General features: G+C 52.5%; 1 protein-coding gene across 16 annotated transcripts in view; it reads left to right on the forward strand.

Moving 5' to 3' along the window:
- The window catches only part of WSCD1 (WSC domain containing 1), a 513,503-nt gene that overhangs the window by 467,997 nt on the left and 26,925 nt on the right, over positions 1–18,581 (forward strand). For 15 of the 16 annotated variants that reach the window (XM_077969209.1, XM_077969208.1, XM_077969217.1 and 12 more), the window contains 4 exon segments: positions 811–1,525; positions 7,474–7,588; positions 9,463–9,647; positions 14,762–14,883. In XM_077969209.1, the coding sequence (XP_077825335.1) occupies positions 1,099–1,525; positions 7,474–7,588; positions 9,463–9,647; positions 14,762–14,883 (849 nt within the window). In that variant the 5' untranslated portion in view covers positions 811–1,098. 16 annotated transcript variants of the gene reach the window in all.

An 18,581-nucleotide genomic window follows, 5' to 3' on the forward strand; every position in this document is an offset into this window, starting at 1 on the left:
GCACGGCTCAGGCGCTACCCTGGTCCTTTGCTTCTGGCCTCTGGAGTCCAGGAGGCCTGGGAAGGCTACGCAATCCCCTCCCTCCCCTGGGCCCCATCCTGTGTGAAAGCCAATGACCAGCCTGTGCAGAAGCTCCTTCCAACCCGGGCCCACAGTTCCAGTGCACCACTGGGAGTCAGCTGATTACATGCATATATCAAGCACCTGCAGCATTGTCCTGCCTGGGCTAGGTACATTTATATGTGGTAGTGTCTCACGGCAGGCTGGGCCGTGTAGTCATTGAGAGTCCAGGCTCTGCACACAGACTCTTCCAAACCTTGGCTCTCCTGTTTACCAGCTGTGTGGCTTGGGGAAAGCGAGCTAATATGCCTTCTTTTGCCACAGTTTCCTCATCTGTGAAACAGGGATATGATATCTCTACCTTGTTGGATTGGTTTCAGGGTTAAGTGAGATAATATGCAAAGTGTTTAGCTGAGTGCCTGACACACAGGAAGGGCTGAGGAAAGAGCCCCTGCTGCTGTTCCTGCTCCTCCTTATTATTTCTATCATCCTCATTACTCCTCAAGGGGAGAGCTGTTATCCCCATTTTGCAGATGGGGAAGCTGAGGCCCAGCAAGGTTAAGCAACCTACCCAGTGTGACACAGCTGGCCAGTAACAGAGCTGAGATTTAAACCTGGCTTTGTCCAGTGCTCCTGCAACACAGCTCGTCCCTTGGATAAAGCAAGCACAGGGTGAGGGGTGTCGCAGCCTGGGAGTGCCGCATAGTGGACCCTCCTATTACATCCCAGTGTTCTTTCTCCACCTTCCAGATTTCTGCACCAGGAGATGAGGGTCGGTGGAGCCCTAGAATGGAGATGTCCTTGACACCTGGGCAGAAGCTGCAGCTGCAGGACCCTCTGGCCACTGGAGATAAGTAATGGTGCCATTTGCACACCTACTGGAAACGGGAAAGGAACAGTGAGTGACCCCAGGCGAGCACAGGCAGGTGCCAGGAGCCAGGATGCAAGGATGACGTCTCCGGAGGCCCTGGCCTCCCTCCCGCCTGGGCGCTAGGAGCCATCCCGGGGCTCCAGCCAGGAGCCCTGCTGCCCAGGGGCATGGCCAAACCTTTCTTCCGACTCCAGAAGTTTCTCCGCCGAACACAGTTCCTGCTGTTCTTCCTCACGGCTGCCTACCTGATGACCGGCAGCCTGCTGCTGCTGCAGCGGGCCCGAGTGGCCCTCCCACAGGGCCCCCGGGCACCTGGCCCCCTGCAGACCTTGCCAGTGGCCGCCGTGGCCCTGGGCGTGGGCTTGCTGGACAGCAGAGCGCTGCATGACCCTCGAGTCAGCCCAGAACTGCTGCTGGGCGTGGACATGCTACAGAGCCCCCTGACCCGGCCCCGTCCCGGCCCCCGCTGGCTCCGGAGCCGCAACTCGGAGCTGCGTCAGCTGCGTCGTCGCTGGTTCCACCACTTCATGAGTGACTCCCAGGGACCGCCTGCCCTGGGCCCTGAGGCTCCCAGGCCCGCCATCCATAGCCGAGGTAGGCGCTCAGCTGCATTTAGGGGAGCTGTTCCCAGGACCCCTATTCAGGGTCACAGGTTTGGTGTCGTCTTTCTCTCTTCAGGTTCATAGCCTTCACCGCTAGATGGTTCTTTCCTTCTGCTCTGCAGGTCAGGAAGGGACCTGTGACGTGAAGTCCTTTAGGGTTTTGCTCACTCACCGGCTGGAATTCCACATGACTCAAGGCTGAGATGTTGTGAGCAGGTCACTTAGCACTCCGGCTTTGGATTCAGACAGACGTTGGCTGGAATCCTGGCCAACAATTTTTTTGTTTCTCAGGCGGTGGATCACCTGAGACCAGGAGTTCGAGACCAGCCTGGCCAACATGGTGAAACCTGTCTCTACTAAAAAAATATAAAAATTAGCCAGGTGTGGTGGCACATGCCTATAATTCCAGCTACTTGGGAGGCTGAGGCAGGAGAATCCCTTGAACCCAGGAGGCAGAAGTTGCAGTGAGCCGAGATTGTGGCATTGCACTCCAGCCTGGGTGACAGAGCAAGACCCTGTCTCAAAAAATATATATAATAATAATAAAAATAAAAATATAACTGACGAGCAGAGGGGAGGGCTCAGCCCTGAGTGCAGAGCGTGTATGTCTCAGGAAACCAGTGGCACCCCTTTCCTTTAAGTTACCCCTAATGACTTATAGAGGTGATGGAAGGGACTCCAGTAAAAGCAAGAGAGATTGTGGCTAGATATAAGCAGGACTGATATCCACATTTATATACCAGTATGGTCTTATCAGTTGTTAAAATAATTGCACTACTTCCAGGTTGGTTGGTAAATGGTTCCTGACCTGGGCCGCTGGGGGGTGCCTCTACATTCTGGCTACCTCCCCAGTGGCCCCCAGACCTCCCCCTTATCCAGCAAAGAGAGGGTTAATGTGATTCCAGCACCAAATGGTGGCAATTCCGAACGGTCAGTGCCCTCCATAGGTTGTCCAGTATTGTGAATGTGTGCCAGGATTGAAGGAAGAATTTGCTCTCCTTTGAACAGTATAAGAACCAGGTCTGGGGAGGCTGTGCCGTCATGGTCATCAGAGAATGGGGGAAGGCAGAGTGCTGACCTGCAAGCCCTCTGGGCCCCTTCCTGTCATGGGGCTCCATGGGCCAAGCACAGCCAGTCGGGCCTCACTGGCGGAGAGCAGCCCGCGGCCCAGCCCTCGGGACAGCTGCTGGGGCTGCAAACAAAGCGGGTGTCTCTCTGTGGCCCGGGCAGCCCGCCATCCTCCTGAAAGGGGATCCTGCAAGGCGCGGAAGCTGCAGGAGGCACCATCAATCACTGAGCATTTCATTATACCTTGGACAACATCCATAATGGAATAAAATGTCAGTAAGTTTACTAGGGGAAAAATAGTAACTTCTCCATAGCCAGTTTGTTTTTTATTGATAGTAATTTCCAAAGACATTCCAATATCTTCAAAGCCATCGTTAATAGCCTCACGGAGTGTCCATTTTGATGTGCAAATGAACAGATGCAGAGTCACAGACAATAAGGCGATGCCTCCATTTCAGCCGAAAGTAATAAATCCGCCTCAGAATGGGTCCCAGTGTATCCCTCGGAAGTTCTTTCTTTCCTGAACATTCTCGCCTCTGTCGGGGAGTTAGAAAAGCTGTTCGTTCTGCGTCCAGATAAAAGAGCTCGCCTCCTCCTCACAAACAGAGGGGCCTCTGTGTCTCAGGCCCCTTGCTGCACACTGAGACGGGCCCAGCCAGGCCCGGGCTCGCCCTCCATCAAATGGCCGGCTGGTCACAGGTGGACCATTCCTTGTTTCCAGAAGAACCAGAGCCTGACTGCTTGAAACAATTTTTTTTTCCTCTCTTTTATTAACGTGTTAATTATTCAGCCAATATTTACTGATCCATCCATCACACATCCCAGGTTAGAGTGTAGGATCACAATCATAATGGCTGTTACTTATTTGAACATCTGTTATGTGCCAAGTGTTGTATTGTATAGACATACATCTGTTATCTCATTTAATTTAATCTTCAAACAGCCTTATGATGTAAGTGGTGCTATCACTGTTTTAATGATGAAGAATTTGAGTTTCAGGGAAGAAAAGTATTTTAAATGTTTTCATTATTAATAGCAATATATTAACGGTAAAAACAATCGCTGCTGAGTAATGACTGCATGCCAAGCCTTGTATTAGACATTTCACATGTGTTACCTTATGGAATTTTCACAACTACCTCGTGGAATTGGAACCATATTCCCATTTTATAGATGGAGAAGTTGAGGCTCAGAGAGAGGCAGCTGCACATCCCAGGTGGCACAGCCAGATAGTGGTGGAGCCTATTCCCAAAGGCTGTTTCCATTCACTTCCCCAGAAGCTTGTGCAGCCGGGGAAGCATGTACAGCAACAGGCAGTCTCAGCCTGGGAAGGTCTTGAGCCCAAGCACCTTGAAAACCTTGTGGTTAATTTCCCATCTACAGTGATAAATGTTTAATAATCCTGAGCTTATGCTTTGGCTGTTTAATTGAAAGCTGAAACGGAACTTCTTTGCTGAGCAACCCATCACAAATTTCTCAAATATTAGTTTTCTTTTGCTAAGTAGGCAGGTGGAGGAGAAGGATTCATTCTCACTGACGTGGGTGAAAGCTCCGTGCAGTGGTCCACGCCGGTGGTGGTGGACCTGAGACTTACAGAAGGAGAGAGGTGCACGTGGGGCTGGATGTCTGGGCAGCGGGGGGCAGTAGCATGTGCCTGTGGGCATGGCCACATGTGCTGATGGGTGTCCCCAGATGAAGGTGACCTCAAGAGGCTCAGAGCCTGGCAGGGAGCCAAGCAAACATTGGAGAAGGTGGCTGTTGTTCCCTCCTCAGCCCTGGGGTTCTCTGGTCTGAGGGTCTCCTGGGTCCCTTGGGTCTTGGTGTGGTGGGGAGTCCTGTCTCCTGCCATCTTGCTTGTTCTCCTCTGATTTGCCTTAACATAGGGCCCAGGATATTGCACCTTGGTGCACTCAGTAAGACCGTCCCTGCCTTCATATATATATGTGTGTATATATATGTGTGTGTATATATATGTGTGTGTGTATATATATATATATGTATTTATGTACTTCGTGCATTACTGCTAGTCCCCATGAATAATAAATAGTACTATAATTGTTCATTCATATATATATATATATATTCAGACAGAGTCTTGCTCTGTCGCCCAGGCTGGAGTGCAGTGGCATGATCCCGGCTCACTGCAACCTCCACCTCCCAGGTTCAAGTGATTCTCCTGCCTCAGCCTCCTGAGTAGCTGAGACTACAGGCATGCACCATCACTCCCAGATAATTTTTTGTATATATATATATTTTGTATTTTTAGTAGAGATGGGGTCTCACCATCTTGGCCAGGATGGTCTCAAACTCCTGACCTCAAGTGATCCGCCTGCCTTGGTCCCCCAAAAGTGCTGGGATTACAGGTGTAAGCCACCACGCCTGACCCCAGCCTTTGTATTTAGGCTCTCGGCTCCTAACTTTGCACCCTCCAGGCATGTCAGCATGGTTTTTAGGAGCTGGAACCCACCGTTCACAGTCAGGCGTGGATGTTGACATTGTGCCTATCCCTGGCGAGTCACCGGGAGGTCACCAGCTCTGGTAAAGGTATGATTCCTGTCCTCTAGGAGCCTTCAATCATGTTGCAGAGATAGGACGCATAGGTGTAAAAGATATATATTTGGAGATGGAGTCTTGCTCTGTCGCCGGGCTGGAGTGCAGTGGCACCATCTCGGCTCACCGCAACCTCTGCCTCCCAGGTTCAAGCAATTCTCTTGCCTCAGCCTCCCGAGTAGCTGGGACTATAGGCATGTGCTACCACACCAGGCTAATTTTTCGTAGTTTTAGTAGAAATGGGGTTTCACCATGTTGACCATGCTGGTCTCGAACTGCCGACCTCCGGTGATCCACCCACGTCAGCCTCCCAAAGTGCTGGGATTACAGGCACAAGCCACTGCACCCGGCCAGGTGTAAAAGATTTTTGACTCCAACAGCTAATGGCAAGGGTATAGATGGTGGATGAGTTTTTCAAGCACAGCATATAAAAACCCAGAGGAAGGGGAGGCCACTGTGCGCTGGCATGGTCAGGGTCGGAGATGTAAGGCCTGAGGACAGGCAGGAAGCGAAGGGTAGGTAGGAGGGATGAGCAGTGACAGGCCCAAACCTGGAGGCAGGAGACATGAGCCTGAGCAAGGGGAGGCGGTGTGGGTGGGCACGTATGTGTTCGACAGGTGAGGAAACCGTGGCACAGAAGGTTGAAGTTATTTAGCGAGGGCAGAGGTGGAATTAAATGTGGCGTTTACTGTCAGACAGAGTCTCACTCTGTCACGCAGGCTGGAGTGCAGTGGCACGATCCTGGCTCACTGCAACCTCCACCTCCCAGGTTCAAGTGATTCTCCTGCCTCAGCCTCTGGAGTAGCTGGGATTACAGGTGTGTGCCACCACATCCAGCTATTTTTCAAAAAAATTTTTTTATATTTAGTAGAGACAGGGTTTCACCATGTTGACCATGCTGGTCTTGAACTCCTGATCTCAAGTGATCCACCCGCCCCGGCCTCCCAAAGTGCTGGGATTATAGGTGTGAGCCACCGCGCCCAGCCCCCGCCTTTGTATTTCGGCTCTCTGCTAAATACAAATAAAAGTCACTCCTCGATTAGGGGCCAGAAGCGGATGGTTGGCAGGCTTCCTCCGCTAGGCCACTCAGTGGTGCCTTGGCTCCCCCAGCCGCTGCCCCAGACCAGGCTCTTGGCAGGAACAAAGACAGTCTCCGTTGCCCTCATGGAGCACCCAGGCCTGTGGACCATCGGGACTTTTCTCCTCCCTGAAAAGCCGCTTGGGAGCCGCTGGCAGGCTGCTGGGAGGCCTTGGGCGTGTTACTTCCCAGAGGCAGCCTGATTTCTCTGGAGGCAGCGGCGCGCTCCCCAGATGACATGAATGAGCGGAACGCAGCCCTTCCTGCGGAGACGTGCGGCGTCTTTATCACAGGTGCCCGATCCAGATCTCTGCGCAGCTATTGTGGGTGTGCGTTCACAGCTTGGGGGCTGTGTGACGGAGTGTTTGCAGATTCCCACGCCGTTCCTTCAAAACACTGGTGCGGGTGACATTTACATGCCTACCCGCGTTCGCTTCGGGACTGCCATCTCCGAGCCCCTCTGCGCATCTCTGGGAGATGTCTCCCTCCCTTGGGGTGGCAGGGCAGGACTGTGAGAGACTCTCGCTGGTGCGTGCGGGCACGGCTGGCCTCTCATTGCCACTGCAGCATGGGTGTCCCCGGCATCCCCTTCCAGGGATGTGTGCAGGTGACCAGCCTGGAGAGGCCTCTGCGGTCACTTGGCCCTGCTGTTTCCCACACAGGATGCTTTCTCCTACTCTTAACGGACTCTGCGGACACACTCCAGAGATGGGGCCTTCCTCCCTCTTAGGATGACAGACTTTATCTTGAGATAGCTTGCCCCGTTTGAAAGCTCTTCCTTGAATTTGCTAAAATCAAACTTGCCCTAAGGGATTTCTTCTCTTTGGCCCACAAGGACCTTGTCTCTCAGGACACTTGCCAAGGTAGAGAGGCCGCTCTGAGCCCAGGGAGGGCAGGGCTGGAGAGGAGGGGTGGAGCCCATGAGAGGTAATCCAGCCTTCCCAACTTGTGAGTTGGGGGCAGTGGAAGAAAGCAGTGGTCAGGCTGACGCCAGGCTCCTGGCAGAGCTGTCTGGGTGGACAGTGGGCCATTAACTAAGAGAAAATGGGCAGGAAACAAACAAGAGGGAGGTGTCGGATGCTCCGTTGACTCAGCACTGAGGGGGAGGTTGCCTGCAGCTCTCATCCCCCGGGTTTCTCTGAGAAGTGGCCTTGGCCAGGAAGGGAGAGGTTCCTCTGGCTTTTCCTAAGGGTGGGCCCGTGATTCCTGGGCCTCTGGTGTCAGCCATGCTTCCCTTTCTGCAGGCACCTACGTTGGATGCTTCAGTGATGATGGCCACGAGAGGACTCTGAAAGGAGCTGTGTTTTATGACTTGAGAAAGATGACTGTCTCCCACTGCCAGGATGCGTGTGCGGAGCGGTGAGTGCTGGGTCCTGGGCTGTTGATTCCACTGGGAGGAAGGTCCAGGGACAGTTCCAGAATGACGAGGCATATCAGCTACCAGTTGGCTGTCATAGCATAATTAGAACACACTGATCAGATCCCAGTTGTCCAGAAGAAAGAAAGTTTGTTGGCAGATGGCTTGGGTGCTGGGAGCTGGGTGCTGGGTGCTGGGTGATGGCCTGGGTGCTGAGAGCTGGGTGCTGGGTGCTGGGTGATGACCTGGGTGCTGAGAGCTGGGTGCTGAGAGCTGGGTGATGGCCTGGTGCTGGGAGTTGGGTGATGACCTGGTACTGGGAGCTTGGGTGCTGGTGCTGAGTGCAGGGAGATGCAACTTCCAGTCCAGCCATAGCAGGGACTCAGCGTGTGGCTTTGGTGAGTTCTTTTCCTTCCCTGGGACTCCATTTACTTAATATGTTTTACAATTGGATAAAGGGCTTTAACTGAGACTTCTCTGAGAGAATCTTTCCAGCTCTGGTAGGAAAAGTATTTTCACCTTGTGTGTATAACAAGGTTTACTTTTGCTGATACTTCCAGCTCACCCAGTAGTTGCCAGACACTTGTCATATGCCAGGGCAATGGTCCCTAATGTCAAGGCCTTCACAATTGACTGTGTGTGTGTGTGTGTGTGTGTGTACACATCTGAGAGAGGTGGGTTAAACAGAATCAGACTTCACCCTTCACTTATTTATCCCACAGATTTTTTTCACCTTTGTTATGTCATATAAATTCTTTCCACAGTCGGCTAGGTAGCAATGGGTTATCCCCATTTTACAGATGGAGAAACTGAGGCTGGGGAAAGAAAAGACAAGGTCCTTACGGAAACATACGTCATAGTCTAGATAAAGTGGAAACAGGATGATACATTCTCTTTTTAGTCTCCTAATAGATCAGGAAACTGAGACTCGGAGATGGTAAGTGACATTCAGCGTCTCACCACTAGGATGTGGTCAAATGGGGACTTGAAGCTTGTGTTTGGATTTTCAGTCTGGGCTTTTCACATCTAGATCCACTGATTTGAAAGTATTGACTGCTTTCTGTAGTTGGAGTCCTGTGTGATTCACTGTGGGTTCCATTTCCAACCTTTCTTTACCTATGGTATTACAACTAGGTAAAAATAAGTAGAGAAATGGCTGTGGAGATGGGGGCTGTGTATAACAAGACATGACATGTGGCAGGCAATTCAGACCAGCTCATGGCCACTCACCAGGGTAAACTCTTAAATTTTTAGAGTTGTTGTGAGCCCATTATAAAACTATTGGTAGCTTAAAATCTTCTACAGTGGGAGTGTTTACACCACAGAAATTGGCAAACAGTACAAACCAGAGCTCTCCCGGTCACATACTGAGAACCAGTTTACAGGCACATCACAGATTTAGACCCATTATAACCTGTAACCAGGCACCCTGCAGGGCAGAACTGAAGGCTGGCGAGAGGGAGCAATAGGGCTGGTTCCATTAGTTTATCACAAAGGAAAGACTGTTCCCTGAACTTAGCCAGGTGACCCTTGAGTGTGGCTGGAGACTGATTCCTAAGACCAGCCATAGGCTGACAGCTGTAGCCCCTGTCTGCCTGTTCACCCAGACCCAAACTCAGCTTCAAGTCCAGCCCATATCCTGACTCCAGACCCAGTTGCCATTGCATGACCATGTAAATCCTCTCCACAGTCTGCCAGGTAGCAATGAGTTATCCCTCTTAGGCAGATGGAGAATCTGAGGCAGGAGAAAGAAAAGACAAGGTCCTTACTTAAACATACTTTCTAGTCTAGATCAAGCTGAAACAGCCTGCAGTTTAGACCCCAGCCCTAGCTCTGGGCCAAGGTCCGGACTCACCCAGGCCCTGTCTCCCTTCAGGTCCTATGTCTACGCCGGCTTGGAGGCCGGGGCGGAGTGTTACTGTGGGAACCGGCTGCCAGCGACGAGCGTCGGGCTGGAAGAGTGTAGCCATGAGTGCAAAGGCGAGAAGGGCTCTGTGTGTGGCGCTGTGGACCGGCTCTCCGTGTACCGTGTAGACGAGCTGCAGCCGGGCTCCAGGAAGCGTGAGTGGGCCAGCCTCTCCCTGAGCCCTGTCCATCCCACTCACTCCGACTGCTTGTCTCCCACAGCCTCTCATTCCAAACTACCTGGGGCAGAACCTGTGCTAGCCTCCGCCCTCCCTTCCCTATTGCCATCACTGGACAGGCTCCTGGCAGGGCGGGGATGGGGCTAGGGTCCATCAAAGGCTTAATTGCTTGAGTTCCTCACTGAAGCATACCTTTGCTTGTCCCCTGCAGGAGAGAGAGACTGATTGGGAGGCCTGAGTGTGCCTCAGACATGCTGTGTGGCCTCCGGCAGCTTACTGCCCTCTCTGAGCTATAGTCTATTTTGCAAATTGCAGAGGGAGACCTAGATTTCTTTCTTTTTAAAAAATTTTTATATTTTATTTTTTATTTTTGAGATAGAGTCTCAGTCTGTCACCCAGGCCAGGCTAGAGTGCAGTGCCACGATTTTGGCTCACTGCAACCTCCACCTCTCAGGTTCAAGCAATTCTCCCGCTTCAGCCTCCCGAGGAGCTGGGATTACAGGCACCCGCCACCACACCCAGCTACTGTTTTTTTGTATTTTTAGTGGAGATGGGGTTTCACCATGTTGGCCAGGCTGGTCTTGAATCACTGACCTCAGGTGATCTGCCTGTCTTAGCCTCCCAAAGGGCTGGGATTGCAGGCGTGAGCCACGCACCCAGCCGGGAGACCTAGATTTCTAGCAATGGTGTGAGCCAGACAATCAGAAAATTCCCTAACTATAAAGCACCTAGAAATGCTGCAGAACATTTAGCAAACATTATTGTAAATGCATAGCTGAACTAGCAGGAAAGTAAGACAATCCCTTGGATCCAGAAATGAAGAACAAAGAGCCACAGTGGAGAGAGTTACAGATATGCTGTGTGGCCCTGGGGCTCAGCGGAGGGAAGCTGCCAGGCTGGGTGGCCACTCAGTTTAGATCTTAATGTCTAAGCAGGATAGGGAAGGAGGCCTTGGGCTTCTCAGGGCAAGGAATTGGATTGAAACTTCTGTATACAGTGGGATTCAATTTCACTGAAATGTAAATCAGCGAAAGTTTAGATTAAAAAAAAAAAATATCTCCCACCCATTCAGAGAGTTAGAACAAAGCTTGTCTGTCTTGACCTGAGTTCAGGTGAAGATAAACGTCTTCCTAAGAATTTGTAACCACCGCACAGGCTTGCATTTGTATGCATTTGGGGGTTCGAATTTATATGATCTGCCTGAAAGTTTCAACATGAAAGTTGGCTCTGGGTCACCTGGAGGTTCTGGCAGAGCCAAATGCAGTGTCCCCTTGAGAGCTGTGCCACCAGCCCAAGCGTAGGGGTGCCCAGCGGCGAATGCTCACTGAGTGCTGAGTTCAAAGTAGTGGAACTCAGGAGGAAACAGTCAACCAAGCTGACACGTCAGGCAGCAAGATTGGACTCCGAGGAATTTCAGTGCAAAGGGCTAGCAAATAGAGATGGCCCTGAAGGGGCCCAACTCAAAGGAGGAGTTGGAAACTCAGATTTGTCCTCACTGCAAGATGATGAGCACAAATCCACTTCCTCTAATCACAGAAGGCTCCTTGATAAAATAATAGGGCTGTGCACCATTGCACATGCTGGGGACCGTTCTTTTCATGGTTGGGAGAGGTGGGTTGGGAAGGAGTCAGAGCCTGGGAGACCACCCCCACCACTGGCAAGGGTAGGGCAGCGGTGATGGAGGCAGAGGCACAGCCCTGGGTCCTGGCTTGCTGACTCATGGACACGACCGCCTCTGGTCATGCCCTAGTAACAGGGCTCCAGAGAGCTGACGAATTAGTTCAAGAATGGGGCAGAGCCCAGGTAAAGAGGTATTGGATCAGCTGGGCGTGGTGGCTCATGCCTGTAATCCCAGTACTTTGGGAGGCCAAGGCGGGCAGATCACGAGGTCAGGAGTTCGAGACCAGCCTGACCAACATGGTGAAACCCCGTCTCTACTAAAAATACAAAAACTAGCTGGACGTGGTGGCAGGCACCTGTAATCTCAGCTATTCAGGAGGATGAGGTGGGAGAATCACTTGAACCCAGGAGACGGAGGTTGCAGTGAGCTGAGATCATGCCATTGTACTCCAGCCTGGGTGACAGAGTGAGACTCTGTCACACACACACACACACACACACACACACACACACACACACACACGAGGTGTTGGATCAAAAGCTAAGGCTTCACAGGGGTTCTGGGAGGGCTGTCCTAGCGGGGAATGGGTTTTCCAAGCAGCACAGAAGCTGAGCCCTGATAACCGTGGCTGAACCTAAAAGCCACCCGGGCTGGCAGCTATCTGTGGGGTCCCAGTGCCAGGGAGAGCTGCTCCGTGTTTGACCCCAGCTGACCGGTGCTTCTTAGGTGCCTCTTGCATTCAAACAGGATGTGTCTGAGAGCTCAGGGGTCCAGATGGGGCAATGGGGACAGGGTGGAGAAACTGACAACACACCGTTTAGCTTACGGTTCACCAGTGACACCATTAGCTCGACAGTTTCTCACCTACTCTGCCAGGCTCTGACCTCACCCAGGGGTTCGCCATGGCACACGGGCAGAGTCCTGTCCTGCCACTTGGACATCCAAATAGGCTTCCTGAAGACCAAACTGCTCCATGCTGGCTTATTGGAGCTTTTATTTCTTTGGTTTTAAACAACATTCCTGCCCCCAAGTAAGACCAATTCTATATGTGGACTCCTGGTGGCCCTCCCAGCCCCACCTGCCTGCCCAGTCATTGGTTCTGAGAGGCAGTTGTTTTGCTTTAGGTCACCCATGGATTAAGAGACAGATGGTCCCATCATTCAAGCCAGCCCTAGATCTGGAGTTGGCTGGACTTGCTGTCATGGTTAGTGTTGAAGATGGTGTCCTAGCTGCCCCTGTGGACAGGCTGTGGAGCGCCCTGTGAGGTACCCTTGCCTTCCTGCCCCCTTCTTGAGGGGAGGAACTGACAGGATCAAGAGGTGACCAGGTGACCACCATTGTGAGCTGCAGCTTCTGCCAGCAAGGAACATTCACAAGGAGTAAGACCCATGAATGTGCTCCCCAGATTGGAATCAGAGTGGGTTCTGAGCCAGTCATCAACGTCTTCACCTTGGAGGCATCATTCTGCCCCAAGTGGCCCTCAGGCTCCCTCCTGGGGAGTGAGGGAGACCGGACTGTACCAGGTGACAACCTGTGTCCTGAGAGTTGCATCAGAGGCAGCCAAGGCTTCCTTCTTTAGCGGCTCACGGATCGCTCACCTGTTGCAGTATATGCAGTGCCTTCGTGCTTTATCTCATTCAGTTCATTCATTCGCTCAGCACATAGTGGGTGCCTGCTGTGTGTCGGGATCGGGGCTGGGTGTGGGGAACACAGGGGTCACCCAGGATGTAGCCTCCCCTCAGGAGCTGTGTTCTGGAGGCCCCGTGGCCCCCTTTTGTCCCTCCCTGTGTCCCGGGGCTTGCTGGAATCTTGATCCGTCCCCCATCTCTGGATCATGCCTGCCCTGCTGACTCTCCCCATTGTCTCTTCTACCCCTGTGGAGCTGGTTGAGGACCAGTGCCCAGTCCATTGCAATGTTTGTTCTTTGAGGCTCCAATCATGCCAAAGAACAGGAAAGAGATTTGTGAGCCCAGCACCTGCCACCACCCTCGACCTTGACACCAAAAGCCAGGGCAGAAACATGGTGGTGGGGAGACGCGGCCCCATCAGGGGATATGCGTGGGTATACATTGTTCCTCATGACAACCCTAGGAGCTACGCTGTATGTAGCTGAGGAAATTGAGAGTCTGAGCGCGAGACATGGCAGAGTTGCAGAGCTAGTCACTGGCAGTGCAAGGACTTGAACCTAAGCACTTATGACCCTAAGCCCTGGTGTTTTCCTCACACTAGGCTGGTGTCTGTGCCCTAATAGGTCGTGCCCTGACACGTGGACCTCAGTGCTGTGGTCAATTGAGATGAGCTTCCAGATCCAGGGTTTGGTCCTACTTGGCGGATTCTGGCTGGTGAGACGGTTTCTGCTTGCACCACGTGGTGTGGCAGCTAGAGAGCCGGGGGAGATGCTCAGCCCTGGGAGACCCCGTGTGGCGAGGAGCATGGGGTAAGAATCAGGATGCCGTCTAGAGAAACCCTGACGAGTCTGGAAGAAATATGAGCAGTTGATGCAAGAACATTCCAGAAAGTTCGTTCAGCTCCGAGGAAGCCAGCTAGGGCACGGGACATTTCCACCTGGAGGTTCTCCAGAGCAGCAGGAGGCTTGGCGGGAGGCTTCTTTGTAACATGGGCTTGAGGAGTGTTCCTAGAAATTGAGTGGGAGTTCGAGATCAGAGAGAGGCAAACCTTGCACAGAGGCAAAGCAGTGGGATGACTCCAATGGCACGGCAAGAGCAAACCTGGCCGGGTGTCAGATTTCCACGTCTGCTTTTCTTTTAATGCATCTTCTGGGAAGATATCGGATTTTTCACAGGATCAGCCTGTCAGGTCACCTACCATGGAAGGAATCTGGCACCTAGTAAATGCACCATCCAAATTTGTTGAAGGAAGGGAAGGAAGGAAGGAAGGAAGGAGGGAGGGAGGGAGGGAAGGAAAGAAGGAAGGAAGGAAAGAAGGAAGGAAGGAAGGAAAGAAGGAAGGAAGGAAAGAAGGAAGGAAAGAAGGAAGAAAGGAAGGAAAGAAGGAAGGGCATTATGGAGAATTGACAGAAGCAAGAGAAGGAAGGAAGGAAGGAAGGAAGGAAGAAAGATATGCATGCATTAGGAGAACTGGCAGAAGCAAGAGAGGGAAGGAAGGAAGAGAGGGAAGGAGGGAGAAGGGAGGGAGGGAAGGAGGAAGGGAGGAAGGGTGGAAGGAATGACTTATGGAGAACTGACAGAAGCAAGAGCTGAGCACTGCCGTTTCAGCCACGTGGTCCCTTGTAGGTGACCCTGGACAGTCAAGGTCCTGATGCCTGGTTTCTCTTAGGAGCTCAGCATGACTATGTCCCACCCAGCGCCGTTTTCCCTGCCTGATTTGAAATCTGCGCCTCCTCAGTTTATTTATACCTGTCTCGGGACCTAAAGCCAGCATTTTTCCTGGTGCCAGGCACCAACAACTGGACACCATCTCTTACCAGAAACCCCTCTCTTTCCCCGCAGGGCGGACCGCCACCTACCGCGGGTGCTTCCGACTGCCAGAGAACATCACACACGCCTTCCCCAGCTCCCTGATACAAGCCAATGTGACCGTGGAGACTTGCTCGGGCTTTTGTTCCCAGAAAGTAAGACCAAATGATCATTTCACAACCCTTTCCTTTAAGTGTGTGTGGTGGTCCCAAGAGACGGGGACGCCTGTGCTGGGCTGCGGGTGTCCACTCTGGCAGTCCAGATGGGAGCAGAGGATGCGGGCATGGGTGGGAGGCAGGCATACAGCAGGTGCCACAGAGGGAACCGGCAGGGAGCCCTTCGCCTCTGTCCGCCATGTGAGGCTGGGTGGGGAATTGTCAGCAAGGCTGACGGAAGGAGCCGAAAGGAGAGTGCCTTTCTGGATGCCAACTCTTGGCACAAGTGTCAGATGTTAAATTGACTTGGTTTGGAAGCCAGAAGATGCTGGCTCGGGACTTGGGGATAGCTGATGGATTTTCTGTTATTGGTGCTGACAGTGTTGGACTGTGAATCTGATGACAGGGGCTGGAGCCACACTTGCATCGTTGGTTCAGTCTGAGCTGAGGAGTAGAGCATGACCCCGTGGAGGGGCAGGGCTAGGCACCGAAGGCCACTGACCCTGCATTGCATGCCAGCTCTGGGGTGGGGAAAGTTGGTCAAGGCCAGAGGGGCCTTGCGAAAAGCAGGGCCAGGAGTGTGTGAAGCAAGGCTGGGGAGACCCAGCAGACTCTGTCCAAGGAACTCTGAGATCTCAGGCTGCAGTCCAGCAGACTCCAGATTGGGGCGGATGCTGTGGCTCTAGAAATGGCCTTCTGTGGCAGTAGGCTTGGTGCTGGGGCTGTTTGACATATGCTGGGGTTGCAGTACCCTCAATGTGGCTTTGGTACTTGGCAATGTAGCAGAACAGGGCTAAGGCAAGAGGAGGGCTAAGGTGAGAGGATGGCCTTGGCCAGGATGATGATGACGATCATGACAATCAACAGAAGCTGCCATTCTTTTTTTTTTTTTTTTTTTTTTTGAGATAGAGTCTCGCTCTGTCGCCCAGGCTGTAGTGCAGTGGCTGGATCTCAGCTCACTGCAAGCTCCACCTCCAGGGTTCACGCCATTCTCCTGCCTCAGCCTCCCGAGTAGCTGGGACTACGGGTGCCCGCCACCTCGCCCGGCTAGTTTTTTGTATTTTTTTTTTTTAGTAGAGACGGGGTTTCACCGTGTTAGCCAGGATGGTCTCGATCTCCTGACCTCGTGATCCACCCGTCTTGGCCTCCCAAAGTGCTGGGATTACAGGCTTGAGCCACTGCGCCCAGCAAGAAGCTGCCATTCTTAATCACTCATTCCATGCCAGGTACTATTCCACGCGCTTTATGGGTTAACTCATGTAATCCTCCTACCAACCCTACAGCGTAGGTGCTGTGATTATCTGCATCTTCCAGGTGAGAAAACAGGCAGAGAGTTGGAGCTGTGTGCCTGAGGTTACACAGCTGGTAAGTGGTAGGGTCAGGATTTGAACTCAGATAGCTCCATAGTCTGCTTGGGGTTGAAGGGTGCAGGGGTGGACTTCAATGAGAGCAGATATGACCAGACCTGCAGGAGCAGCACAGCCTTCTGCTGCTGCACCCCCTACTCCCACTCTCCCTGCTTCCTGTGTTCCACCGCGCTCTGGGGACGCCTCCCTTGGAGGGGACTGGAGAATAAAGCCTTTCACATGTGCTTTCTTCCCATCCAAGTGCATCCTTTGAAATGGTTCTCCTGCATCACCAGCGTTTCTAAAGCCACAGCCAAGGATGTCTTGGGCATCAGGACACCCACGACACAATGAAATGAGCCACGAAGGCAGTTTGTTGATTTGCAGACATCTGGCCTGGGGACCTCCTCATCCTGTCTCCTCCTCGTGGGAGCAGAGCGATGGGTAGAGGCAGCAAGGATGCCCGCTCAGCTGCCGGCCCTGCTGGTGCTCTCAGGAGGATGAGCCACCCTCCCAGGGCTTCCCTCGCACCTGTAGCTCAGAGCACTTCCCTTGAGAGGCCCTCTCGTTGGAATCAAAGGAACTCTGTGGGCCAGACCAGGCTGAAAGCAGGCCGCCCTTGAGCAACCAGTTTGGAGACGCCTGCTGTGTGCTGGGCAGGGCACTGGGAGCCTTCCTGCGGGGGATTATCTGCTTTGATCCTCCCGGTAGCTCCCAATGGGAGATACTCAGATCCCTGCTTGCTGCGAGAGGCTGGGCAGGTGTGCAGAGCTGAGAGCCTTCACACACAGGCACAGAGCGGCCGGCTTTGCGGGCCCTGCTCATGACGCCACACACAGCCCGTGCTTTTACATACTGCTGCCACTTGGTGTTATGGAAGGGGGAAGAGACAGAGAAGACGAGGAGGAAGAGGAGGAAAAGAAAGGGGTGGCCATTGTGGCCATGAGCCGTTAGTGTTTCGGACTATTTTTAAATAGGAACGTGCTTACTTGGAGCACAATGAAGACGCCGAAGGGCATAGCAGGGAAGCCTTCCTCTCACTCCATGCGTTTCCTTGCCTGGATTGTCCTGGCTTCTCATGTCTACTTCCACAGAGACTGAATCTCCAAGCAGCCGCATCCTTGCCCATTCTGTAACCAGCCCCGCAGCGGGGAAGGAGCCGCACCTGCCCTTCTGCACCGAACCCTTCACTGGACAGCCTGTCTCGGAGATTGTCCCGCAACGTGACACAGAGTGCTTTCTCATGCTTTTTTACCATTACACGGATGTCCTATCATTTATTTAACCAGTTCCCTGCTGTTCAGCATTTCGCCTACTTCCAGCCTTCACAAACAATGCGGCAAAGACTGCCCATGTATGTACATAGATCACTTTGTATGAGTGAATCTGTAAGAAAAATATTCCTTGGAGTTGCTGGGTCAAAGACTGAGTGTCTTAATCATTTTGGTAAACTTTGCCAAGTTGTCCTTGGCAAGGATTGTATTCACTTTATACCCCGATCAGTGATGTGTGAGGGGGAGGCAAGGCACCCTCATAACCTGTCTTTTGTGTGTGTTGGGGGGTTCAAAGCAGCATTTTAGGTAGATGCCTCAGTTTTTTGGGGCTCCTCCCTTTGGGTACCTCGTTAGGGCTCAGAGAGTTCTTTTTTTTTTTCTGCTCTGATGCCCAGGTTGGAGTGCCATGGTGTGATCATAGCTCACTGTAGCCTCTGCCTCCTGGGCTCAAGTGATCCTCCCACCTTGGCCTCCTGAGTAGCTGCGACTACAGGCACACACTACCATGCCCAGCTAATTTTTTTGTGTATTTTTTGCAGAGACGGGGGTCTCACCAAGTTGCCCAGACTGGTCTTGAACTCCTGGGCTCAAGCAGTCTGCCCTCCCCACTCCCAAAGTGCTGGGATTACAAGCACGAGCCACTGTGCCCAGCCAGTCCAGAGAGTTCATATTTGTAATTACAGACAAGAATGTAAAGATTTAAAACTCTTCAACTTGTATTTTCAGGCTTTCTTCGTATTTACTGGCATAAATCCAGATCGCTGCAGTTTCACACTGGAGCACGTGCCGGAAGATACACGCAGGCTCTTGGTGTCTTGTGCCATTACACCTTAGCACCTTGTCCATCTCCCCTCACCGTGCATTTCAAGGACAAGTTCCCTTCTCTGCTCTGGCCGGAGCAGTCGTGAGTTGTTTGGGTCAGAACTACACGGAAAGGGCATCCAGATTTCTCAGAAACAACCTCTGTCCTCCGCACTCACCACACTGGGGTCGGTGCTGACACCAGATCCTTATCCGGCCGCCTCTGCGTGGTGGGATGGGGCTGGGAGGGTGGCGTTTCCTGAGTTCCATTGTTTAG

Source organism: Macaca mulatta, chromosome 16 (assembly GCF_049350105.2).
Source record: "Macaca mulatta isolate MMU2019108-1 chromosome 16, T2T-MMU8v2.0, whole genome shotgun sequence".
NCBI lineage: Eukaryota > Metazoa > Chordata > Mammalia > Primates > Cercopithecidae > Macaca > Macaca mulatta.